Below are 24,060 nucleotides of genomic sequence, written 5' to 3'. Positions count from 1 at the left end.
CTTCCTGTGTGATGTGTGCTCTTACTGCTGGCACGTGACATGCACCCTGTTATGTTTTCTTAGGTCCCCCGCATAATCTTGTGGCTTATGGTAGAGATGGCTATCATTGGATCTGATATGCAAGAGGTCATTGGCTCCGCTATTGCCATCAACCTTCTGTCTGTAGGAATGTAAGTTACTACTACGCTTTCTTAATCAATACTATATACATTGTGCCCTTAAAGGGAACCTGTCATGTCCAAAAAAACTATTAACCTGCAGATGTGGGGTAAATGTGCAGGTTAATGGAGTTCTAAAGCCGTGCGGCTGTCGCACTGAAAGCTTGGCTGCAGAGGGGGAATTAACTTTATACCTCCCGGCAGCCTCTGGCTTTCAGTCACTGCTCGGTAGTTGGTGAGCGGTGGCTGTAAGCGTGTCCCGGCATTGACTGACAGCCAGCTCAGTTGTGTATCAGTACAGAGGCGGCTGTCAGTCAGTGTCGGGGTGCCGTTACAGCTGCCACTCACTATGTACTGAGCAGTGACTGAAGTTGCACCTTGATGACTGAAAGCTGGAGGCTTCTGTGAGGAATGCTATTAACCTGCAATTTAACCCCTCCATGACATGGTGATTTTTTTTTTTTTCCTTTTTCCGTATGTTTTTTTCTTCCATTTCTTCCAAGCTGCGCAATGTTTTTATTTTTCCATCAATTTAACTGTTTGAGGGTTTGTATTTTCTGGGGCGAGTTGTACTTTTGAATGCCACCATTCATTCTACCACATAGTGTACTGGAAAACAGGAAAAGCTTCCAAGTGCATTGAAATTGCAAAAAAAAAAAAGTCATGAATGCATCCTTTCACAGGAGGATCATAATAACAGGCACAGGGGGTCATCAGCAGACCCCCGGCGGTCATAACAACCCAACGGTGCTCCGTGATCACATCGTGGGCGTGCCGATGGGAGAGTGGCACAACGTGCCCCCCGCTGGTGCATGTCAGGTGACGCTGTCAGAGATTGACAGCAGAATTAAACAAGTTGACAGCAGCGGGAGAGCCCGCCTCAAACAACCCGATGATGTCCACCATGCGACTAAAATCACTAGTATATGGGAAATATGAATGGCGCAACATGTGTGATAAGAATAATAGTACCCACTTGCGTTTTAATGACAGAAGAGCAATGTCTGTACTCATGCGGACACATTGTGACTACTGTTCTGATTAGTGTCTAGTAATAATGGAGGCTGGAGGCTCGTTTTTCATTCCTCATTTAATGACTGTTTGTGGAAGAAATGCAGGTATTGGCAATGCTCACATGTTCCAGGTGGAAGTCGGACACTTAAGAGATTATCTGACGCCTTCTTGTCTTCTGTCTCCAGAATTCCATTGTGGGGAGGAGTACTGATTACAATCGTGGACACTTTTTTCTTCCTTTTTCTGGATAAGTACGGTGAGTACAAGAATAAGACTTGGAGGTTCCAAATGTGTCCTGTATAAATCTTTCCATCTCTTGGAGCATTTTAATATGGAAATACAGTTGAGCTCTGCTCCATCTCGTTGTACAGACGCATCCAGAGACCCTTCCTACTAAACTGGTGCCACCTGTCTAAATGTGTTCTCCTGTCACTGCTGCAGTCTGACATATAGTAGAAAAATGACAAAACAAAAAACTCCCCAGTTTCTCCTATTGAAGCTAGTGTGAACATGTGCAAACTGTGGCTCTAATACATCCCTAAGACAGTGCCTTCCTCAGCTGGCTGAGCGCTCCTCCCAACAGTCTAAGGTTGTTAAGGCTGTGTTCACACTGAGTGTTTTTACTGAGTTTTTGGGGTGGAAAGTGGTCTGAAATTCTCAATTTTAAGGATGACTTTAGAGTTTCTGATGCAAAAACTCTTAAAAAACCCTCAGTGTGACCACACCTCAAGTGAAATTTAAACTCTGTAAAACCCACCAAATCGTTTGTTTTCTCCTACGCCTCATTGGGGGACACAGGACCATGGGTGTTATGCTGCTGCCACTAGGAGGACACTAAGTAAACAAAGATTAACTCCTCCTCTGCAGTATACACCCCTTCACTGGCTACAATTCAACCAGTTCTTGCTTAGTGTCTGTAGGAGGCACTTGGGTCTTTTTTTCAGACCCCAATTTTCTTATTTTAATTTTAATTTTTCCATAAATTTTTTTTTTTTTTTTCAACGGAGTGAAGGGGGCGACAGATCCCTTTTATAGGGCCCGCTCTCCCCCGAACCAGCAACAGGCGAGCACGGCGAGTATACCTCCCCGTCCCTCTCCTGCGACGATGGAGCACGCCAATTCTTTTCTGGGGTGACGGTCTGCCATCTTTGGTCCCGATCTCCCTTCCCCCTACAAGACGGTGAGTACATAGAGCCTGCTCTACTGTACCTCTCCGGGGGCCCGACATACAAGGCCCACTTTACACGGCATTGCACAAAGGGAACGTACCAGTTCCAGAAGAGGATCCGAGGATGGATGGAGCGCGCAGGGACAGGGGGACCTGCATCGGCAGCCATGGAGGCCACACTCTGAGTACACAGGAGTTCCTCCTGCGCTCCGGATCTCTTGCCCGTCGGGCAGGCCGGAAATTTAGCCCCCGGTTTTTCAGCCGGAGTAGGCCGCAGTGGTCCCTATTTAGCGGCAGAGTCCCTGGGGAGAGGCGCCGGCGGTCGGGAGACTGCGGCGGTTAGCGTCGCATTGTTGCGGCCGCCGCCGCGCATTGCCGGGCAGGCCGAAAATTTAGCCCCCGGCTTTTCAGCGGAGTAGGCCGCAGTGGGCAGATCCCTCCCACGGCCGTAACCCCGCCCCCTATATCGGCGCTTCTCGTCTGGGACGAGAAGCGCCCTGCAGACCTCGGGGGCCATATTGTTCCCTCTCCCTGCAAGGAGCCCATGCGTCCAAGCACTCCAGAGAACTGCCACGGCTAATTCCTCCCCGGGGACACAGGCACAGGACCGTGGGTAAGCTGCTTCAAGAAAGCTTAACCCCTTCCCTGCGTATACTGCCCGCTCTGTCTCCAAAGACACTATGTCTCAATCCAAGGAGACTAAAAGGGGTAACAAGAAGCACACAGTATTTTTCACTGTATGTGCCACTTGCAATGCGGCCCTGCCCCGAGCTCACACTAGTCCTTTGTGTGCGGATTGTGTCCCGGCCTCTGTGCAGCCGCCTCCCGCCGATAACCGTTGCCGCCGCCAACCCTGTGGAGCCTAGTTTCCCTGAGTGGGCAGCTTCTCTGACACGATCTATGGATTTACTAGTTAGGGCGGTTGATTCCCTCCGGGGCCCCCCTTCAGGTCAGCCGTGGTGGATTCGGGCGACGGTACGGATCCGTCCACCAGCTGGGGGGCGTACTCTATCTCCTCCTTTTCGGGGTTCCAGAAAACGGGTCCATGTTTCATCCCCTGACCACGGGCCAGTTGGTTTTTCAGCGTCTGCGACCTCCGCTTCCCGGTCCCTTTCTCCAGACAACCCGAACGATTCTGAATACGAGTCCGACGATTCCTACATTCAGGATTTCTCCCCCTCTCAAGAGACACTCGACTCTCTCATAGAGGCGGTTAACCAGACCCTGAAGGTGAACGAGGAATCCGTACCTACCCCCGAACACGTGGTGTCGTTCAAAAAGACTAAACGTGTCCAAAAGTTTTTTGTCACTCATCCTGAGTTCAAGGAAATAGTACAAAAACATAGGGATCGTCCCGATAAACGCTTCATGGGTCAAAAGGCCATAGAGGCCAAATATCCTTTTTCTCAGGACCTAATCAAGGACTGGCTGCAGTCCCCCTCAGTTGACCCTGCTGTGTCACACCTCGCTTCCAAAACCATCCTATCTCTCAGACGGCTCCTCTGTTAAGAACCCCTCTGACCGCCAGATTGATTATCTGGCTCGCTCCGTCTTCGAGGCCACAGGAGCCTCCCTCTTCCCATCCTTTGCTGCCTCCTGGGTGGCTAAGGCTATGGTCGCTTGGGCCGAGTCGCTTTCCACGACCATGCAAGTTAGAGACTTACCTCCAGAAGCGGTCAACCTGGCTAACCAGATAGCCCAGGCTGGGGACTTCGTAGTCAATGCCTCAATAGACGCAGCCAATTGCGCGGCACAGGTAGCCGCGAATGCAATCTCCATTAGAAGAGCCCTGTGGCTCAGGGATTGGCGAGCAGATTCGGCCTCCAAGCGCTCTTTGACATCTCTGCCCTACCAGGCTGGTCGTTTGGTTGGAGAAAAGCTAGACCAAATGATCTCGGATGCCACCGGGGGAAAAAGTAAATTTCTTCCCCAACAAAAGCCTACCCGGCTGTTTCGTTATCAACAACAATCCCGATTTCGGCCTTTTCGTAACAATACCAACTGGTCTTCCACTCCCTCTACCTCCTCATCAGGGCAAGGCCCGCGCGGTGGCCGAGGCTCCCAGGTCTCTTACAGACCTAACTGTAATTGGAGACCGAGACCACCCGGGTCTAAGGGATCCACATCCCATAGATCCTCCACGCAATGACTCCTTGCGGCTTCCGGGGGGGCACCAACAGGGTAGGAGGGCGTTTACTTTTGTTCCGCCAGGCCTGGCTCTCAGTCGTTTCTGACGAATGGGTCAGGGAACTGGTATCCACCGGATACAAAATAGAACTTTCTTCCCCCCATCCGACGCGCTTCTTCCAGTCTTGCCCTCCAAAATCAAAGTCAACAGCTCTTCTTCAGGCCATACGGGCACTTCAAGGGGACGGAGTCATCATTCCGGTTCCCCTAGACCAAAGGTTCAAAGGGTTCTACTCGAACCTATTCGTGGTCCCAAAGAAGGACGGATCGCTCCGTCCGATCCTGGACCTAAAACTGCTAAACAAATTTGTAAAAATCCGTCACTTCAGGATGGAATTCCTCCGATCTGTGGTCGCGTCCATGGAAAAAGGAGAATTCCTGGCGTCCATAGACATCAAGGATGCTTACCTCCACATCCCAATTTTTCCTCCGCATCAACAGTTCCTCCGCTTCGCATGTCGCGGAGAGCACTTCCAATTTGTGGCCTTGCCTTTCGGTCTCGCCACCGCTCCCAGGGTCTTCACGAAGGTCATGGCGGCTGCCATGGCCGTTCTTCATTCCAGGGGAGTGGTGGTACTTCTGTACCTGGACGACCTACTGATAAAAGGTCCTTCTTACCCAGCCTGCGTAGAGTCCGTCGCTCTCACGGTGGATACTCTTTCTCGCCTGGGTTGGAAGATAAACTTGGAGAAATCCTCTCCGATTCCGGCTCATGGGATCTCTTTTCTGGGGATGACTCTGGATACTTCCCGCGGTCTGGTCATCCTTCCTCAAGACAAGGCCTTGGCCTTGCAGCAGGGAGCTCAGAGTCTTTCCCGTCCAGTCTCCCACTCCATCCGATTCTGCATGCGCGTTCTCGGGCAGATGGTAGCTGCCATGGAAGCGGTTCCATTTGCGCAATTTCACCTCCGTCCTCTCCAGCATGCGCTACTGTCGGCGTGGGACGGCAATCCGTCCTCCCTCGACCGCCGCTTCATCCTGCCCCCACGGGTCAGAAAGACCCTCAGGTGGTGGACGTGGAAGTCCTCCCTAACCCAGGGAAGATCTTTTCTCCCTGTGCAGTGGCTGGTGGTGACCACCGATGCCAGCCTCATAGGCTGGGGGGCGGTTTTCAACCACCACACAGCTCAGGGGCGGTGGTCAGCTCGAGAGTCTCGACTTCCCATCAATCTCCTGGAGATACGAGCTATCAGAGTAGCATTGTTCCAGTTTCACCACCTTCTGGCGGGTCACCCAGTCAGAATTCAATCCGACAACGCCACGGCCGTGGCGTACATCAACCGTCAAGGGGGAACCCGCAGCAAGACGGCTATGCTCGAGGTGTCCCACATCCTGCACTGGGCGGAATCCAATCATTCGCCCATCTCGGCGATCCACATTCCAGGGGTGGAGAATTGGGCGGCGGACTTCCTCAGCCGCCAGGGCCTCGCCTCGGGCGAGTGGTCCCTTCATCCGGAGGTTTTCCAGCAGATCTGTCTTCGCTGGGGGACCCCGGATGTGGATCTCATGGCATCCAGGTTGAACAACAAGGTTCCACAGTTCTTTGCTCGGTCACTCGACCCACGGGCCATCGGAGCAGACGCCCTGGTCTTGCCTTGGCACCAGTTCCGCCTCCCGTACATTTTTCCCCCTCTTCCCCTGCTACCGAGGGTCATCAAGAAGATCAGGGCAGAGGGGGTACCAGTGATTCTCGTCGCACCGGACTGGCCGCGTCGGGCATGGTACGCGGAACTGGTTCAGCTGGTCGCCGACGCCCCCTGGCGTCTTCAGATCGCGTGGATCTTCTCTCACAGGGCCCGATTAACCACCAGAACTCAGGGGCCCTGTCTTTGACGGCCTGGCCGTTGAATCCTGGATTCTAGGCCAAGCGGGTTTCACTCCCAAGGTGTCTTCCTCCATGATCAGGGCTAGGAAACCTGTTTCCATGCGCAGTTACCACCGTACCTGGCGAATTTTTTTTCTCATGGTGCGACGCACAGGGGCGATCTCCTCTGGTATTTTCTATCCCTACCATACTGGAGTTTCTTCAGTCTGGACTAGAGTCGGGACTTGCCCTTAGCTCTCTAAAGGGTCAGGTTTCAGCATTGTCAGTCCTTTTCCAGCGAAAGATTGCCAATAGGTTGCCGGTGAAGACTTTCCAGGGAGTCTCCCACGTGGCGCCTCCCTACAAAATGCCCTTGGATCCGTGGGATCTTAATTTAGTTCTCGGAGCTCTCCAGGAGACTCCCTTCGAACCGCTACAGGACGTTTCCCTGACCTTCCTCTCCTGGAAGGTAGTTTTCCTAGTGGCCATTACGTCCATCAGATGGGTTTCGGAGTTGGCTGCACTCTCCTGCCGCCCTCCGTTTCTAAATTTTCATCCGGACAAGGCAGTATTGAGGACCTCTCCCGCTTTTCTGACCAAGGTTGTATCTTCTTTCCACCTCAATGAGGAGATTGTTCTACCTTCGTTCTGTCCGGCACCAGTCCATCGCATTCAAAAGGCTCTGCACACTCTTGATGTGGTCAGGGCTCTTCGTCGGTACGTCTCGCGGACGGCTCCCTTCCGCACGTCGGATGTCCTGTTTGTACTTCCAGAGGGGCCAAGGAAGGGTTCTCCCGCTTCCCAAGCTACTCTAGCTAAATGGATTCTTTCGGCCATTGAAGAATCCTATCGTGCCAAAGGCGTTCCTATCCCAGCTGGGATCAAGGCCCATTCTACCCGGTCGGTGGGCGCCTCGTGGGCCGTTCGGCACCAGGCGTCAGCACTGCAGGTCTGCAAGGCTGCGACATGGTCCAGTTTGCACACTTTTACCAAGCATTACCACATTCATTCTCTCTTCTGCAGACGCCGCCCTTGGCAGGCGCATTCTGCAAGCGGCAGTTCCTTAGCCGCAAGCCAGTGGTACATGGTACACATATTAGCATATTGCTCCCCACCCAGGGACTGCTTTTGTACGTCCCATGGTCCAGTGTCCCCCAATGAGGCGTAGGAGAAAAGGAGATTTTTGTGTACTCATCGTAAAATCTTTTTCTCCGAGCCAATCATTGGGGGACACAGCACCCACCCTGTTAGCCTTGTTTTGGCTTGTTGTTACTTCCTTGGTTTTGACATAGTTTGTCATTTGTTCATGCTCCTACTGCTTTACTACCGAACTGGTTGAATTGTAGCCAGTGAAGGGGTGTATACTGCAGAGGAGGAGTTAATCTTTCTGTTTACTTAGCATCCTCCTAGTGGCAGCAGCATAACACCCATGGTCCTGTGTCCCCCAATGATTGGCTCGGAGAAAAAGATTTTACGGTGAGTACACAAAAATCTCCTTTTTTTTTGTTGTTGTTTTTTTTTAAAGTGGAACTCTCTTTAGGAAACTTCTGGCTCTTTTGGTTCTCCTGTCTTTTTTCCTTTATTCCCATAGTCTTGAAGTGAGCCTACCAGAAGATTATACTTCTTTTTACCACTTTGTGTCTTTTGACACCTGAAGCATTTAGAAGATTTCCAAAACACTGAACATAAGCACAGCATCATGTTTTGACAATAAAATGCGCATGTTCAATTTTTTTTGCGTTTTTTTTTTTTTTTAAGGTGGATTTTCAAGCAGGTTTCAGAATTGACCCCCTTGAAAAAGACAGGGTATGTTCCCACGGTCAGTAAACGCTGCGGGTTGGACGCTGTGTACATCCAACCCACAGAGGCCAGATGTTACAGCATAGTGGATGGGATTTCAAGAAATCCTATCTCCACTATGCGTGCAGGGACGCCTGCGGCTTCCCTGTGGAGACGGACATGCGGCGCGTCTTTCCAGAATGCAGCATGTCTATTTATCTTGCGGAGACACTATCCACAAGATAAATATCACCGTTCCAATGTATAGGATGTGGTGATTCTGCACGATTCAATTAACACATGCGGAATCCCCTGCGGATAAAAGCCAGCAGCACTTTGGATGGAGCGGACATGTGCTGTGTCCAAAGCGCTGCAGATTACTGACTGTGGGGACGCAGCCTTACCCAAAAGATATTTTTAAGTTTGTGCTTCTTTTTACCCTTCAACTTACGTGTGATGGAAATGGTTCTGGTCCCATTCAAAAACAGGCTGCAACTGATGGGCACAGAAACTGGCCAGTTTGTATGCCCAAGTACTTTCATTTTAGAAGTCTAGTCTGTATAGCAGCAATGCAGTTTACAATTCACATATTCAGTATTTCCATACATCTGTGCACACAGTGGCTGCCGCACACTTTAGTTTGTAGAAAAATGATATTTTCCATGTCTTGAATGATCACGGAGTGACCGGAGCCATCCTCTGTGCCCCCCAACCAGTCTGCCTGAGACTTATGTGGCTGATGTTCCTTATGCCATCTACATCTAGGTGGATACCATCTCCTCTTCGCAATATGCAGTACTTTTACTCTTGCAGGAAATTAAAAAAAAAAGTTTTGTATAATTTTTCCCTAATTCTGTGCACGGTACATGGTGTTGATCTTCTTCCTATTTGGGTTCGCAAAAATAGCAATGTGTTAATACTCAAGCTGTATACTCTGCTCCCGTGGCCTGTCCATGGTAGCTGGTCCTTTGCCTCTCTACCTTGGCCTGCAGTGATGGTGGATCCTCACGTGACTGCTGCAGTGGGGGATCAGGCTACCATTACTGAGGAAGGGCCAGAGAACATGAGAAACAATTTGGCTTTGTTTTGTTCTTTTTCAGCCTTCATTCACTTTGCTGTTCTGGTATTTCTGTAGGGTTTCCCTCCAGATAAGTCCTTTATTGTGACCACAACCCCTGTTACCAATGTAGGAGACCACTACAGGGACACTGCTTATTTCCAGTGCTTATATATTCAGGACATCACCTTTTGGCCCATTGTGTTAAGAATTGATCCTGATGTGTTATTACTTGGCTTTGTATTGACCTTTCTGTAAATGTGTAATTACAACTGATTTATATCTTGAAAGATATATTACTGTTTTTTTTGCTAAATGTTTATTTGCAGGTTTGAGGAAATTGGAAGCCTTTTTTGGCTTACTGATTACAATCATGGCGATAACGTTTGGATATGAGGTAGGTTGTACAATTACTGATGTGAACCTGGGCCTACTTAGCTTAAACTAGTAAATTTATAAAAATAACTTTCCTGCAAAAAAAATCCGACTGCTGCTAATCCATTGTTTTCATTCTAGAAATTAAATTACTTAAAGGGGTTGTGTGGCCTTAGGGTACAAGTCTGCAAGGTCGGACTGCAGGATAGAGTGAGCAGGGTGGGCGCACCAGATCTGGGCAGCTATCTCTTTAACTACAGTAGTTATAGCGGTCTCTGTCAACTGATCATTCTCCAGCGCAGTTTTGAGCTGCCAATGCCATTGCTATGGCATCTGAAGGCCTAACCATGGCTTCTGGGCCTCTCACCTACAGAAGCCTATTGAACAGTGCGTATAATAAAACAAATCTAAACAGAATTGTGAAATGAGCATTTATAACGAGTCTCGTTCATGTTCCTCTTGCCGTGTAGCACTGCGGCGTCTCTGCCTACTTGTGTGTATAGAGACTTGTCAGTCACAGTCAGCGGGCAGGGAGAAGTCACCGGGGATCCGCCTGTGTGACTAGTATGCAGCGCGGCTCCGTCCCTGGCGGCTATTAAATGCATGTTATTCTCTGAAGTGCCGCAGCGCCTCAGGAGCGAGCATATGTGGCCAGCCAGCGCCTGGTACATGAGGCCCACGGAGTAGGCAACATGCATCACCTGACAGGTTCCCATTAATAAGGCTATACAGTGCCAGTCACAACTGATTTTACCTCCTAGGAGAAATCGAATTAACTAATCAATAACAACTGTTGTACCCTAAAATGATGGCATTGAAAAATGCAACTTGTTCCAAAAGTAGCTTGGTCCCGTTTACTGTTGACTTTTTTTTTTTGTAGTATGTACGAGTCGGCCCAGACCAAGGACAACTTCTTAAAGGCATGTTTTTTCCTTACTGTGAAGGCTGTGGGACCCCTCAACTTGAGCAAGCAGTGGGCATTGTCGGCGCTGTCATTATGCCTCACAATATGTACTTACATTCAGCCCTGGTCAAGGTAATGTCTAAATACACAAATGTTTTCTTAACATTTATATTTGTCATTTGCTGTAAATGGTTCACGTGTCTGTGATTCATATCCTGGAACAATAAGCAGCGGAATAAAAGTTTATGTTTTTTAAATGTTATTTGGTTATCCATCACACGCTGCACTCTTCCTGTGTAAGCAGTGTACTGCTATGTATTTCAACCTGTTTTTTTTTTTTTTCTTGAGCCCCCACATTGATTCCTTGCTCTCATTCTGCGTTATTCCTCTATGCTCCGCTATAAATCCCATGTTTTATCACATAACCAGCTCAATGCAGCACTATCTCTGATTGTCTCTGTCTCTCTGGGTGTGTGTGTCTTTCTCTTTCTCTCTGTGTCTCGATCGCTCGTTCTCGCTCTCTGCTGTCTCTCACTCTCGTGCTCTCGCTCGTGCTCTTTCTCTCTCTCGCTCGTGCTCTCTCTCGCTCGTGCTCTCTCTCTCGCTCGTGCTCTTTCTCTCTCGCTCGTGCTCTTTCTCTCTCTCGCTCGTGCTCTCTCTCTCTCGCTCGTGCTCTTTCTCTCTCTCGCTCGTGCTCTCTCTCGCTCGTGCTCTTTCTCTCTTGCTCGTGCTCTTTCTCTCTCTCGCTCGTGCTCTTTCTCTCTCTCGCTCGTGCTCTTTCTCTCGCTCGTGCTCTCTCTCTCTCGCTCGTGCTCTTTCTCTCTCTCGCTCGTGCTCTTTCTCTCTCTCGCTCGTGCTCTTTCTCTCTCTCGCTCGTGCTCTTTCTCTCTCTCGCTCGTGCTCTTTCTCTCTCTCGCTCGTGCTATTTCTCTCGCTCGTGCTATTTCTCTCGCTCGTGCTCTTTCTCTCTCGCTCGTGCTCTTTCTCTCTCGCTCGTGCTCTTTCTCTCTCGCTCGTGCTCTCTCGCTCGTGCTCTTTCTCTCGCTTGTGCTCTTTCTCTCGCTTGTGCTCTTTCTCTCGCTTGTGCTCTTTCTCTCGCTTGTGCTCTCTCTCTCGCTCGTGCTCTCTCGCTCGTGCTCTTTCTCTCTCGCTCGTGCTCATTCTCTCTCGCTCGTGCTCATTCTCTCTCGCTCGTGCTCATTCTCTCTCGCTCGTGCTCTTTCTCTCTCGCTCGTGCGCTTTCTCTCTCGCTCGTGCTCTTTCTCTCTCGCTCGTGCTCTTTCTCTCTCGCTCGTGCTCTTTCTCTCTCGCTCGTGCTCTTTCTCTCTCGCTCGTGCTCTTTCTCTCTCGCTCGTGCTCTTTCTCTCTCGCTCGTGCTCTTTCTCTCTCGCTCGTGCTCTTTCTCTCTCGCTCGTGCTCTTTCTCTCTCGCTCGTGCTCGTTCTCTCTCGCTCGTGCTCTTTCTCTCTCGCTCGTGCTCTTTCTCTCTCGCTCGTGCTCTTTCTCTCTCGCTCGTGCTCTTTCTCTCTCGCTCGTGCTCTTTCTCTCGCTCGTGCTCTTTCTCTCTCTCTCGCTCGTGCTCTTTCTCTCTCTCTCTCGCTCGTGCTCTCTCTCTCTCTCTCTCGTGCTCTTTCTCTCTCTCTCGCTCGTGCTCTTTCTCTCTCTCTCTCGCTCGTGCTTTCTCTCTCTCTCTCGTGCTCTTTCTCTCTCTCGCTCGTGCTCTCTCGCTCGTGCTCTCTCTCGCTCGTGCTCTCTCGCTCGTGCTCTCTCTCGCTCGTGCTCTTTCTCTCGTGCTCTTTCTCTCTCGCTCGTGCTCTTTCTCTTTCTCTCGCTCGTGCTTTCTCTCGCTCGTGCTCTCTCTCGCTCGTGCTCTTTCTCTCTCTCTCGTGCTTTCTCTCTCTCTCGTGCTCTTTCTCTCTCGCTCGTGCTCTTTCTCTTTCTCTCGCTCGTGCTCTTTCTCTTTCTCTCGCTCGTGCTCTTTCTCTCGCTCGTGCTCTCTCGCTCGTGCTCTTTCTCTCTCTCTCTCTCGTGCTCTCTCTCTCTCTCTCTCGTGCTCTCTCTCTCTCTCTCGTGCTCTTTCTCTCTCTCTCTCGCTCGTGCTCTCTCTCTCTCTCGTGCTCTTTCTCTCTCTCTCGCTCGTGCTCTTTCTCTCTCTCTCTCGCTCGTGCTTTCTCTCTCTCGCTCGTGCTTTCTCTCTCTCTCTCGTGCTCTTTCTCTCTCTCGCTCGTGCTCTCTCGCTCGTGCTCTCTCGCTCATGCTCTCTCTCGCTCGTGCTCTTTCTCGTGCTCTTTCTCTCTCGCTCGTGCTCTTTCTCTCTCTCGCTCGTGCTCTTTCTTTCTCTCTCTCTCGTGCTCTTTCTTTCTCTCTCTCTCGTGCTCTCTCTCTCTCGCTCGTGCTCTTTCTCTCGCTCGTGCTCTCTCTCGCTCGTGCTCTCTCTCGTGCTCTTTCTCTCTCGCTCGTGCTCTTTCTCTTTCTCTCGCTCGTGCTCTTTCTCTCGCTCGTGCTCTCTCTCGCTCGTGCTCTTTCTCTCTCTCTCTCTCGTGCTCTTTCTCTCTCGTGCTCTTTCTCTCTCGCTCGTGCTCTTTCTCTTTCTCTCGCTCGTGCTCTTTCTCTCGCTCGTGCTCTCTCGCTCGTGCTCTTTCTCTCTCTCTCTCGCTCGTGCTCTTTCTCTCGCTCGTGCTCTCTCTCTATATTTGTGTATATAGATGTTTTTAAATGAGCAGTGCAGCTATTCAAGTATATACCAAAAATGCCGATCCCCATCTGCACTGAGGGGGCAAACTCTTGTCAGAAACCCCTGGCTATTAAAGGTCTCATTTAGACAGGAGAAGGTAATTACTCTTGCCCTGACTAGCTGGTGTTACTGTACAGCCACTTTCAGTATAGTGTCCACTAAAGTCCCGTACACTGGATGTTGCTCTTGTTTCTTGGTCAGTTTTGCTTTCTTGTGTTTTATCCACCATTATAAAGCTATAAACTAAGGCTTTTCTTTCTTCCAGTCCAGAGAAATAAATCGTTCCAACAAGAAAGAAGTGAAGGAGGCCAATAAGTATTTCTTCATCGAGTCGACCATTGCCCTATTTGTGTCTTTCCTCATCAATGTCTTTGTGGTGGCCGTGTTTGCCGAGGCCTTCTTTGGAAAGACTAATGCTGAAGTGGTAAGGCCTATGTGTGTTGTGAGAAGGCAGTGCTTCGCCTCCGTCCCACTAGCCGGTAATGTGGAGACGGAGCAGTGCCCGCCAGAGCCTGCAGCACTTAGTTATATATGTGATGTAAACTATTATGTAGTCCTGTATGACTTATGTGAGGAATGGGTTAAATCCATTAAGTTGTTGAGATGCAGAATGCATAGTTTCTTACTCTGAAGTGACATGACATCGCAGGCCTCAGGCAGTGCTTGCCCCGTAATGTCCAGGGGATTGTGCCTCTGCAGTGAGCAGTCCGAGGACGACTGTCATACACAGCGGTGCTCCGACTGCCCGGATCAGCGAGAGCTCGGCTGCGCTGTACTGGGGGAGAGGATGTGACTATACAGCTGCTATGTGCATATTATGTACAGTGCTGTCATATGTGAGCATGGCATTAGTTTATTAATGCTACCCAAACCACGGGCACGAATTAGAGCCCCGCTGCGTGATTGTTGCCAGGGATGTTGGGCCCTGAAATGCTCCATCGTGTCAGACCAAACCTAATTTGAAAATCCCTCCTATACTATACTCCATGACGGCACACTGCTAGCGATGCGTCCGACATAGGAATTAATGGCGGCGTTAACGGACTGCGTTATACCGGGTGAAGGCGTTATGCAGGGAGAACTCTAGTCTTTTCCTGTCGACCCCGGCGGCTCTTGAAACTATGGTAGAGCGTTGCAGAGAAAAATATATACCACACTGCAACCAGGTTCTGATTCATGCTGCATGTGGTTTGGGCAGCGTGTATCAAAAGGTTCCCTCTAAAATAAATACCGCAAAATGGTACATGTAGAAACTACAACTTTTTTATTATTAAACAAAAATGAGTAGAAGTTTCAGTGTTAATGCACGGTTGTAAAATTCCTGAATGCTGACATGAAAAAATTATTTTATGTGATCTAAAAAGGACCAAAAATAGTGCGACCCTTAATGGGGTTTAAAGGGAATCTGTCAGCATATTTTTGCTATGTAATATGAGGACAGCATGAGGTAGGGGTTGAAACACTGAATTCAAGGATGTCACATGTCCGGCTGTGTGCTGTTGTTTACTTACAGTGAAGGTTTTATCACCTGGTGATCATGATTGCTGTGACTAGTTGGCATGCAGGCAATCGTCCGACTCCGCCCCCTCCTGTGATAAGCAGCTCACTGTCTATAGTGTATGTACATAGAGAACCTGGTGTGGGCGGGGTTAGCTTTCTCGGCTCTGCTGCATTGGTCAATCTAAAAGTTCCGATTGTGTCAGAATGGCAGCACCCAGTAGAGTGATACATTGTTGGATTCGGGGTTTCTTTCTCTACATCTTGTGGATTTAAGATGAGGTAGCAAAAACTTGCTCACAGATTCCCTTTAAATTGTTTTTTCCCATCTTCATAGTTGAATATTGTCAAACAGAGCTTGTAACCAGACTTTTTACAATTTACTGCTTATTGGAATATGCAGCTGTTCTTGAAATATTGACCTTATTCCTAAAAAAATAGATGCAGTTGGTAGATTTACTTTTTATTCCCTATTCCTTTCAAAGCATGCGCAGTGCTTTAACCAGACCAGCGGTGGGCAGAGTGACCTATTTCCCAACAATACAGACCCTTTGAAAGTTGATATTTACAAGGGGGTGAGTATAATGTACTCCTGTACGTGTACTGACATGTCGCTGAATTTCCCTGATTATGCCATTATTGTAAGATTGTTCCACCTATCTCATTCAGCGGGATTGTACCCTACAGGTGGAGCGCACTTGTTTATAACACTTTTTCAATTGCATCATAATTGCACCGCATGTAGTTTGGTATTTTCTGAAAGGTACTGATCCCCCTTCTAGAAATCCAGCAAGTCTTCATGTCATCACCGGGAAAATCTAGGCTGCAAATAGCTTTTTTCCATGAGGCTGAACTAGTTATTTTTTTGCCATCTGTAGGTGACTAATCTGTGAGTCCGCTTTATGTTTTCAAGGCTGTGGACAGAGCCCAGCATTGTCTAGTATAATAGCCGCCTATATGTGGCGCCATCAGGTCAGACGCCATAGAGGAGTCGGTGCCTGACACTGGGCTCTAGATCTATAAAGCTAAGATGAGTCCTGACAGATTTCCTAATGTGTGGACATAGCCTAAGGGCTTGTGCACATGGACGTATTTTTGGTCCAAGTGCGATCTGACAAAACATCAGATCATACTCGGCCCAATATAATTCTATGGGGCCATTTAATTTTGATCGCAGTTGGCCATGCAAGTCAATGAGTTTATGGAAATCATCAGACTGCACTCGGATGACATCTAAGTGAAGTCCAATTTCTGTGCACTGAACAAACGGAGAAAATTAAGAATTTTTTTTTCTCTTCTCTCTCCTCTGACGAGAGAATTGAATCACACGCTGATCCACACATCGACCCAATTCTTTCAGATGAGAGAATATACGCTTATGTGACCCTAACTTAACAATATGATCCTGCAATGAATTCGGATTTGTCCACGGTCATGGAGTTGGCCACTGTCATCGCAAGGTTTGTGTTTTACATTTGCAGGCGGTGGGACATATATTATGACACATTTGCCACAAAAAAAGTCCATAGCTTCAGATGAAGCTTGAGATCCACTCAAGTTCTCTGTTTGTGAAATCATTTTACTTAGAGAGCCCCCCTAAAAGCCAAACTATCCTTCTGGGTGGATGTAAATGGTCTTCTGAGCAAGACTGTGTACCATGTATCCGGGCTCGGCGTGTTCCTGGCACTGCGGGGGGATTTACCTGTGTTGTCTTCTGTTGTAGGGTGTCGTTTTAGGGTGCTACTTTGGACCGGCTGCTCTGTATATTTGGGCCGTGGGGATATTGGCTGCAGGTCAAAGTTCTACTATGACTGGCACTTACTCTGGACAGTTTGTCATGGAGGTAAGTCAGTGGCTTTCCTTGCATTCCTTTTTCATTTGGCAGAACACATTTTGATCTTTTGGCACTGAAGAGGTATAAGTGGTGCCAACGTCACATGGGGTAGGGTGTTTTTTGTTTCTTACTTGCATGTACGAACACTGAAAGTCACCTGGTGAATATCTGTTGGATATGCCCCCACCGGCAACCACCAAAGATCAGAAAGTGATGAATATCGTTTTAAAATATTAATTCTGTCATTACTACTTCTAACAATGGAGGTGAAATAGTCACTGTAAACTATTTACAGAAACAGTCAAAGAACAATCTGGAAAGATAAGGAAGTATAAGATAAAGGATACGTACTGCCACTAAAGGTACCGTCACACTAGACGATATCGCTAGCGATCGTGATGATGCAGCGTCCTGGATAGCGATATCGTTGTGTTTGACACGCAGCAGCGATCAGGATCCTGCTGTGATGTCGCTGGTCGTTGATTAAAGTTCAGAACTTTATTCGGTCGTCAGATCGCCGTGTATCGTTGTGTTTGACAGCAAAAGCAACGATACCAGCGATGTTTTACAATGGTAACCAGGGTAAATATCGGGTTACTAAGCGCAGGGCCGCGCTTAGTAACCCGATGTTTACCCTGGTTACCAGTGTAAAATGTAAAAAAACAAACAGTACATACTCACCTTCGCGTCCCCCGCCGTCCGCTTCCTGCACTGACTGAGCGCTGGCCGTAAAGTGAAAGCACAGCACAGCGGTGACGTCACCGCTCTGCTGTTAGGGCCGGCACTCAGTCAGTGCAGGAAGCGGACGCCGGGGGATGCGAAGGTGAGTATGTACTGTTTGTTTTTTTACATTTTACACTGGTAACCAGGGTAAACATCGGGTTACTAAGCGCGGCCCTGCGCTTAGCAACCCGTTGTTTACCCTGGTTACCCAGGGACCTCGGCATCGTTGGTCGCTGGAGAGCGGTCTGTGTGACAGCTCTCCAGCGACCAAACAGCGACGCTGCAGCGATCGGCATCGTTGTCTGTATCGCTGCAGCGTCGCTTAGTGTGACGGTACCTTAAGGGGCTCAGACGTCACCTATGGACATTTCAGTTATCTCCAAAGGAACAATTGAGACCAGCTATGATCTTATGTGCATTTAAGAATACAACCCATTCTTACCCAAAGGTGTTGTCCCAGGGCGTTTTGATGTATAGGACCCTTTTAAGTGAAGGTACCGTCACATTTAGCGACGCTGCAGCGATCTAGACAACGATGCCGATCGCTGCAGCGTCGCTGTGTGGTCGCTGGAGAGCTGTCACACAGACAGCTCTCCAGCGACCAACGATGCCGAAGTCCCCGGGTAACCAGAGTAAACATCGGGTTACTAAGCGCAGGGCCGCGCTTAGTAACCCGATGTTTACTCTGGTTACCAGTGTAAATGTAAAAAAACCCAAACACTACATACCGTACTTACATTCCGATGTCTGTCGCGTCCCCCGGCGTTCTGCTTCCCTGCACTGTGTAAGCGCCGGCCGTAAAGCAGAGCGGTGACGTCACCGCTGTGCTCTGCTTTACGGCCAGCCGGCGATGACACAGTGCAGGGAAGCAGAATGCCGGCGGCCCTGCGCTTAGTAACCTGATGTTTACCCTGGTTACCAGTGAAGACATCGCTGGATCGGTGTCACACACACCGATTCAGCGATGTCAGCGGGAGATCCAGCGACGAAATAAGGTGCTGGCCTTCTAGCTCCGACCAACGATGTCACAGCAGGATCCTGATCGCTGCTGCGTGTCAAACACAACGATATCGCTATCCAGGACACTGCAACGTCACGGATCGCTAGCGATATCGTTGTTAAGTTGTTCAGTGTGAAGGTACCTTTAGTGTTTTGCAGCTGAGCCTCTGGCTACAATCTGCAGTGCCATGGGTGGCAGGAGAGGTAGCACGTGGTGCCAATTCCTGCGTCCCATAGAGGTAGTTTAGTGACCATTTGTTTTATTCCTCATATATTACTAATATATTTTTCTGCTTTTTGTTTCATAGGGTTTCCTGAACTTGAAGTGGTCCCGATTCGCCAGGGTGATCCTTACCCGATCTATAGCAATAACTCCCACTTTACTTGTTGCCATTTTCCAAGACGTTGAACACCTAACGGGGATGAATGATTTCCTCAACGTCCTTCAGAGTCTACAGGTGAGACGGCGTCTGTGCTGCTCCGTGTACCTGGCAGTGTGCTCAGGTCTCAGACTTACATACGTCATCTTGTGTCCTCTACATTCTGGGAGTTTTGCTAATCTTAAATTAGTCGCCAGAAGCAAATTACTGGATCACATGATGTTTACTACATTGGCTACAATCTTCCTGAAGAAATATTCCTAATTTTTAAAAATGATTCAATACTAGGTGACATTCTCAATATAAATAGTGAACTACTACTTTTTGAGCTGTTTTTTTTTTTTTTTGTAAGATTGCTTGGAAAGGTGATTCCTAAGTGGGTATACCAAATTCAGCAAAACAAAAAAAAATCCAATATACTTTGGATCTTCATACTTTAGTTGAAAATTTGGGTGCACGGCTTCCAGGGATACACACGGGTGCCCGGCTTCCAGGGATACACACGGGTGCCCGGCTTCCAGGGATACACACGGGTGCCCGGCTTCCAGGGATACACACGGGTGCACGGCTTCCAGGGATACACACGGGTGCACGGCTTCCAGGGATACACACGGGTGCACGGCTTCCAGGGATACACACGGGTGCACGGCTTCCAGGGATACACACGGGTGCACGGCTTCCAGGGATACACACGGGTGCACGGCTTCCAGGGATACACACGGGTGCACGGCTTCCAGGGATACACACGGGTGCACGGCTTCCAGGGATACACACGGGTGCACGGCTTCCAGGGATACACACGGGTGCACGGCTTCCAGGGATACACACGGGTGCACGGCTTCCAGGGATACACACGGGTGCACGGCTTCCAGGGATACACACGGGTGCACGGCTTCCAGGGATACACACGGGTGCACGGCTTCCAGGGATACACACGGGTGCACGGCTTCCAGGGATACACACGGGTGCACGGCTTCCAGGGATACACACGGGTGCACGGCTTCCAGGGATACACACGGGTGCACGGCTTCCAGGGATACACACGGGTGCACGGCTTCCAGGGATACACACGGGTGCACGGCTTCCAGGGATACACACGGGTGCACGGCTTCCAGGGATACACACGGGTGCACGGCTCCTGTGGCTACATACGGGTGCACGGCTTCCAGGGATACATAACGGGTGCATGGCTCCTGGGGTTACATACGGGTGCACGGCTTCCAGGGATACATACGGGTGCACGGTTCCTGTGGCTACATATGGGTGCACGGCTTCCAGGGATACATAACGGGTGCACGGCTCCTGGGGTTACATACGGGTGTACGGCTTCCACGGATACATACGGGTGCACGGCTTCCAGGGTTACATACGGGTGCACACGGGTGCATGGCTCCCGGGGTTACATACGGGTGCGCGGCTCCTGGGGTTACATTCGGGTGCACGGCTTCCACGGATACATACGGGTGCACGGCTCCCGGGGTTACATACGGGTGCACGGCTCCCGGGGTTACATTCGGGTGCACGGCTTCCAGGGATACATACGGGTGCACGGCTTATTGGAAGGCTCAGATCTGACACACACACACACACACACACACACACACACACACACACACACACACACACACACACACACACAAAATATGGAACTGTAATCTGCACCACCCGTGTCAAATTTTTATTTTTTTTTTAATTTATAGCAGAAAACCGTTATGGACAGTAAGCAGAGATCTTGAAAACATTGAGGCAATAATAAATAATCTATATTAAAAGACCTTTTTCTTTTACAATTTTTTTTTCTCTTCCTGAAACTGATATACCCCATAGTTGTTCCTGCCTCCTAAATGAAACTACATCATTATATCTGGGTGTTTCTTAAATTTTTTTTCCTCATTTTATTTCAGCTTCCATTTGCCTTAATACCGGTTCTGACCTTCACCAGTCTTCGTCCCGTGATGAACGACTTTGCAAATGGATTGTAAGTATGAAAATAGTTTTTGTTGATGTTTGCTGTGTATTAGTATAATTTGGAGAAAAATGTCTGTGTAGATAGTGTAAAGATTGCCATCAAATTGGAGATTGCAAGGTCTTTATTTCTGCTTGATCTGTGTCAACAGATTTTGAGTCCAAAATTTGAGCTAATTTGCAGGAGTTTTCCACCATTTTAAAGGGAACCTGGCAGCTTATTCATGCTGCCCTAACTGCGGGAATCATAGCCTGGCTGCTCGATTACAGGTTTATTTTTATTTTCTGTCAAAAGACATTGTTTCAAGATTCAACCGGGGACCATAGCCAGACATGATACTAGTCCGGGGCAGGCTTCTTCTCGCACTGCTGTTGTTGATTGACAGGTCTCTCCCACTTGTATATTTAGGGAGAGACCTGTCAATCACCTGGAGCAGCGCGATCGGTCCTGGTGTCTCAACAGACAAATCGTGCAGTCGTACAGCAGGGCTCTTATACCTACTGCCCGTGGTTTGGGCAGCAGATGGGTTTCCCTTTTTATAATTTTTTTTTTCTTACTAGCAAGGGAGTAAGTAAGGCTCAGGTTGCTACTGTTAGGGCTTGATCACGCGTTATGTTTTTGCTGTATTTTTTTCAGTGCAGGGGGAGAAAATGCAGTGGTTTACAGTAGTATCAAAATAGATGAGATTTGTGAAAACCTCATTCATATACTTTTTTTCCCATTGTTTTATTTGAGCAGTGGTTCATTTTTTTTATGTTGTAAACTGCAGCATGTCGATTCTTCTTTCAACATTTTTGCTGCAATATTTTCCCATTCAATTGATTGTACATGGACATCCCATGGACATCCCAGGTCAAAATTACTGTTACTTAGAACAGTAAGCAAGTTGAAGATAAAATGATCTCTAAAAGGCTTAATGTTAAAGATGACACATTTCCTTTGTATTTTAGGCAAATAAAATTTTTTATCTTTTAAAAATTATGAAAATGGGTCAATGCAATAGTTTGGGCACCCTGCATGGTTAGTACCTAGTAGCACCCCCTTTTGAAAGTGGCACAGCTTGTAAACGCTTAGCCGGGCAGGAGTCTTTCAATTCTTGTTTGAGGGATTTTCATCCATTTTTCCTTTTGGATAATTCTTCCAGTTCTGTGAGATTCCTGGGCCATCTTGCACTACACTCCATTTTTATGCGATTTTTCATGCACAGTGTTTTTTCTGCCAGCACTGTTTTTTTTTTGTTTTTTTTTAATGTGGAAAATACAATCCAAAAAAGCACTGTGTGAACATATCTTTACGCATACCAAGCGTTTGGTAAGAAAAAAAACCTTAAAGATGGGAAAACCCCTTCAATGCTAACAGATGCCATACTACAGCAGCCTGCATATTCAGTAGATGGAGAGTGAGTATTGAAACACTTGGTTAAATAGGAGCTTAAAAGTATATGTTCCCTTTTGGGTATATTGCTTGCAAAAAAAAAATCTGATTTATTAATGAAGCGGTGAAACACATTTTTAACAAATTTAATTTTCGTGTGCTGCAGATTTGAAATCCAGGGCATGTAAATTTCTGCTATGGCTGTTGAGGCATATATTAAACTAATGCAAATTGTGAAATATATGGCAAATCTGCACCATCTTCACAACTAAAGGCTGAGTCACACAACGATATCGTTAACGATATCGTTGCAACGTCACACTTTTGGTGACGTAGCAACGATCCCGCTAACGATCTCGTTATGTGTGACAGCGACCAACGATCAGGCCCCTGCTGGGAGATTGTTGGTCGTTGGGGAATGATCAGGACCATTTTTTGGTCGCTGATCACCCGCTGTCATCGCTGGATCGGCGTGTGTGACGCCGATCCAGCAATGTGTTCACTTGTAACCAGGGTAAATATCGGGTTACTAAGTGCAGGGCCGCGCTTAGTAACCCGATATTTACCCTGGTTGCCATTGTAAAAGTAAAAAAAAAACCAGTACATACTCACATTCTGATGTCTGTCACGTTCCCCGGCGTCCACAGGGTTAAAACTGCTTTCGGCAGGAGCGCTGCTAACGCTGCTCTCTGCCGAGAGCTTCCCTGCACTGACTGTGTCAGCGCCGGCCGTAAAGCAGAGCACAGCGGTGACGTCACCGCTGTTACTGCCGGCGCTGACACATTCAGTGCAGGGAAGCTCTCGGCAGCAGCGCGTGCATTAGCAGCGCTCTTGCCGAAAGCAGTTTTAACCCTGTGGACGCCGGCGGGGGACGTGACAGACATCAGAATGTGAGTATGTAGTGGTTTTTTGGTTTTTTTTTACTTTTACAATGGTAACCATGGTAAATATCGGGTTACTAAGCGCGGCCCTGCACTTAGTAACCCGATGTTTACCCTGGTTACCCGGGTGCTGCAGGGGGACTTCGGCATCGTTGAAGACAGTTTCAACGATGCCGAAGTCGTTCCCCTGATCGTTGGTCGCTGGAGAGAGCTGTCTGACAGCTCCCCAGCGACCACACAACGACTTACCAACGATCACGACCAGGTCGTATCGCTGGTCGTGATCGTTGGTAAGTCGTTTAGTGTGACTCCAGCTTAAATCCACAACATTGTCACGTTCAAGAGGTTGTTTGAGATTGGGAATGCATTGCTTCCTTCTTCCATCAGTTGCACACAGTGCAGCCCTTTAAAATTGGATCTGTCAGGTCTACTGTGCTTCAGTCCTGGGACTGAATATTGGGAAGGACATTGTTCTCATTAAGTGCTGACTGCTTTTACGTAGAACTACTAAAATTATACGCTATATATTGCTAAAGTTGGAGATTGTCGATCATTACCAGAAAAACAAGGCCAGGAGCTGACTGTGAAACTGATCATGAACTTTTGAAAGCAAAGATTACCGTCAAGTTGTGCAAACGGACTAGACAACAGGTCGTTTCCAACTAAGATTTCACCAACATACCTGAGAGTTTTTGGAACAGTCTGCACAACAGATTGATATCACTGGACACCGATGAAAGAAAGCTTGATGGATTATGGACGCCAATGAAGACAAGTCTTTCTGGCTTTTTCAGTAATAAAATAAACAAGAGGCAGAAGAGGCTCCCCACAGCCAAGGTTAACAGAAGAGACCCTAAAGATCATCTAAGAAAGACGAATGGCAAAAGGTAACAGGCAGGACTCGGACAACATCAGTAAAAGACTAAAGAGAGCCATTTGAGGAGACGGAGAACTTTATTATCAAAAGATAAGTATAGAGATAGAAAGTGAACATCTGAAGGGCAAGACCAGGAAGGCATACCGAAAGATCAAAGAGATATGTCGTAAGTCTCAACCAAGAGTGAGAATGTTCAAAGAAGCCAATGGAAACCAACTGAGCCAAAACAGAGCACCTCTACAAGAACGACTCGATGATACTGGAAGAAACTGAGACTGGAAATGATAGGTAACCAAACATCTTGAAAGACTAAGTCGTTATTGAGATAAAGCTTCTGTCAAAAAACAAGC

The 24,060-nt window shown here is 48.3% G+C and overlaps 1 protein-coding gene across 2 annotated transcripts in view; it reads left to right on the top strand.

Moving 5' to 3' along the window:
* SLC11A2 (solute carrier family 11 member 2) overlaps window positions 1-24,060 on the top strand; it is a 75,778-nt gene that overhangs the window by 24,769 nt on the left and 26,949 nt on the right. For both annotated transcript variants that reach the window (XM_077297803.1, XM_077297802.1), the window contains exons 6-14: window positions 64-170; window positions 1,358-1,428; window positions 9,497-9,564; window positions 10,423-10,578; window positions 13,445-13,603; window positions 15,162-15,251; window positions 16,400-16,519; window positions 18,541-18,690; window positions 20,517-20,590. In XM_077297803.1, the coding sequence (XP_077153918.1) occupies window positions 64-170; window positions 1,358-1,428; window positions 9,497-9,564; window positions 10,423-10,578; window positions 13,445-13,603; window positions 15,162-15,251; window positions 16,400-16,519; window positions 18,541-18,690; window positions 20,517-20,590 (995 nt within the window). The remainder of the gene's footprint in view (window positions 1-63; window positions 171-1,357; window positions 1,429-9,496; window positions 9,565-10,422; window positions 10,579-13,444; window positions 13,604-15,161; window positions 15,252-16,399; window positions 16,520-18,540; window positions 18,691-20,516; window positions 20,591-24,060) is intronic.

The sequence above is a fragment of the Ranitomeya variabilis genome, chromosome 3 (genome assembly GCF_051348905.1).
Source record: "Ranitomeya variabilis isolate aRanVar5 chromosome 3, aRanVar5.hap1, whole genome shotgun sequence".
Lineage (NCBI taxonomy): Eukaryota > Metazoa > Chordata > Amphibia > Anura > Dendrobatidae > Ranitomeya > Ranitomeya variabilis.
Note: the sequence above shows the minus strand (reverse complement) of the source record. Positions and strands in the feature narration are given on the sequence as shown.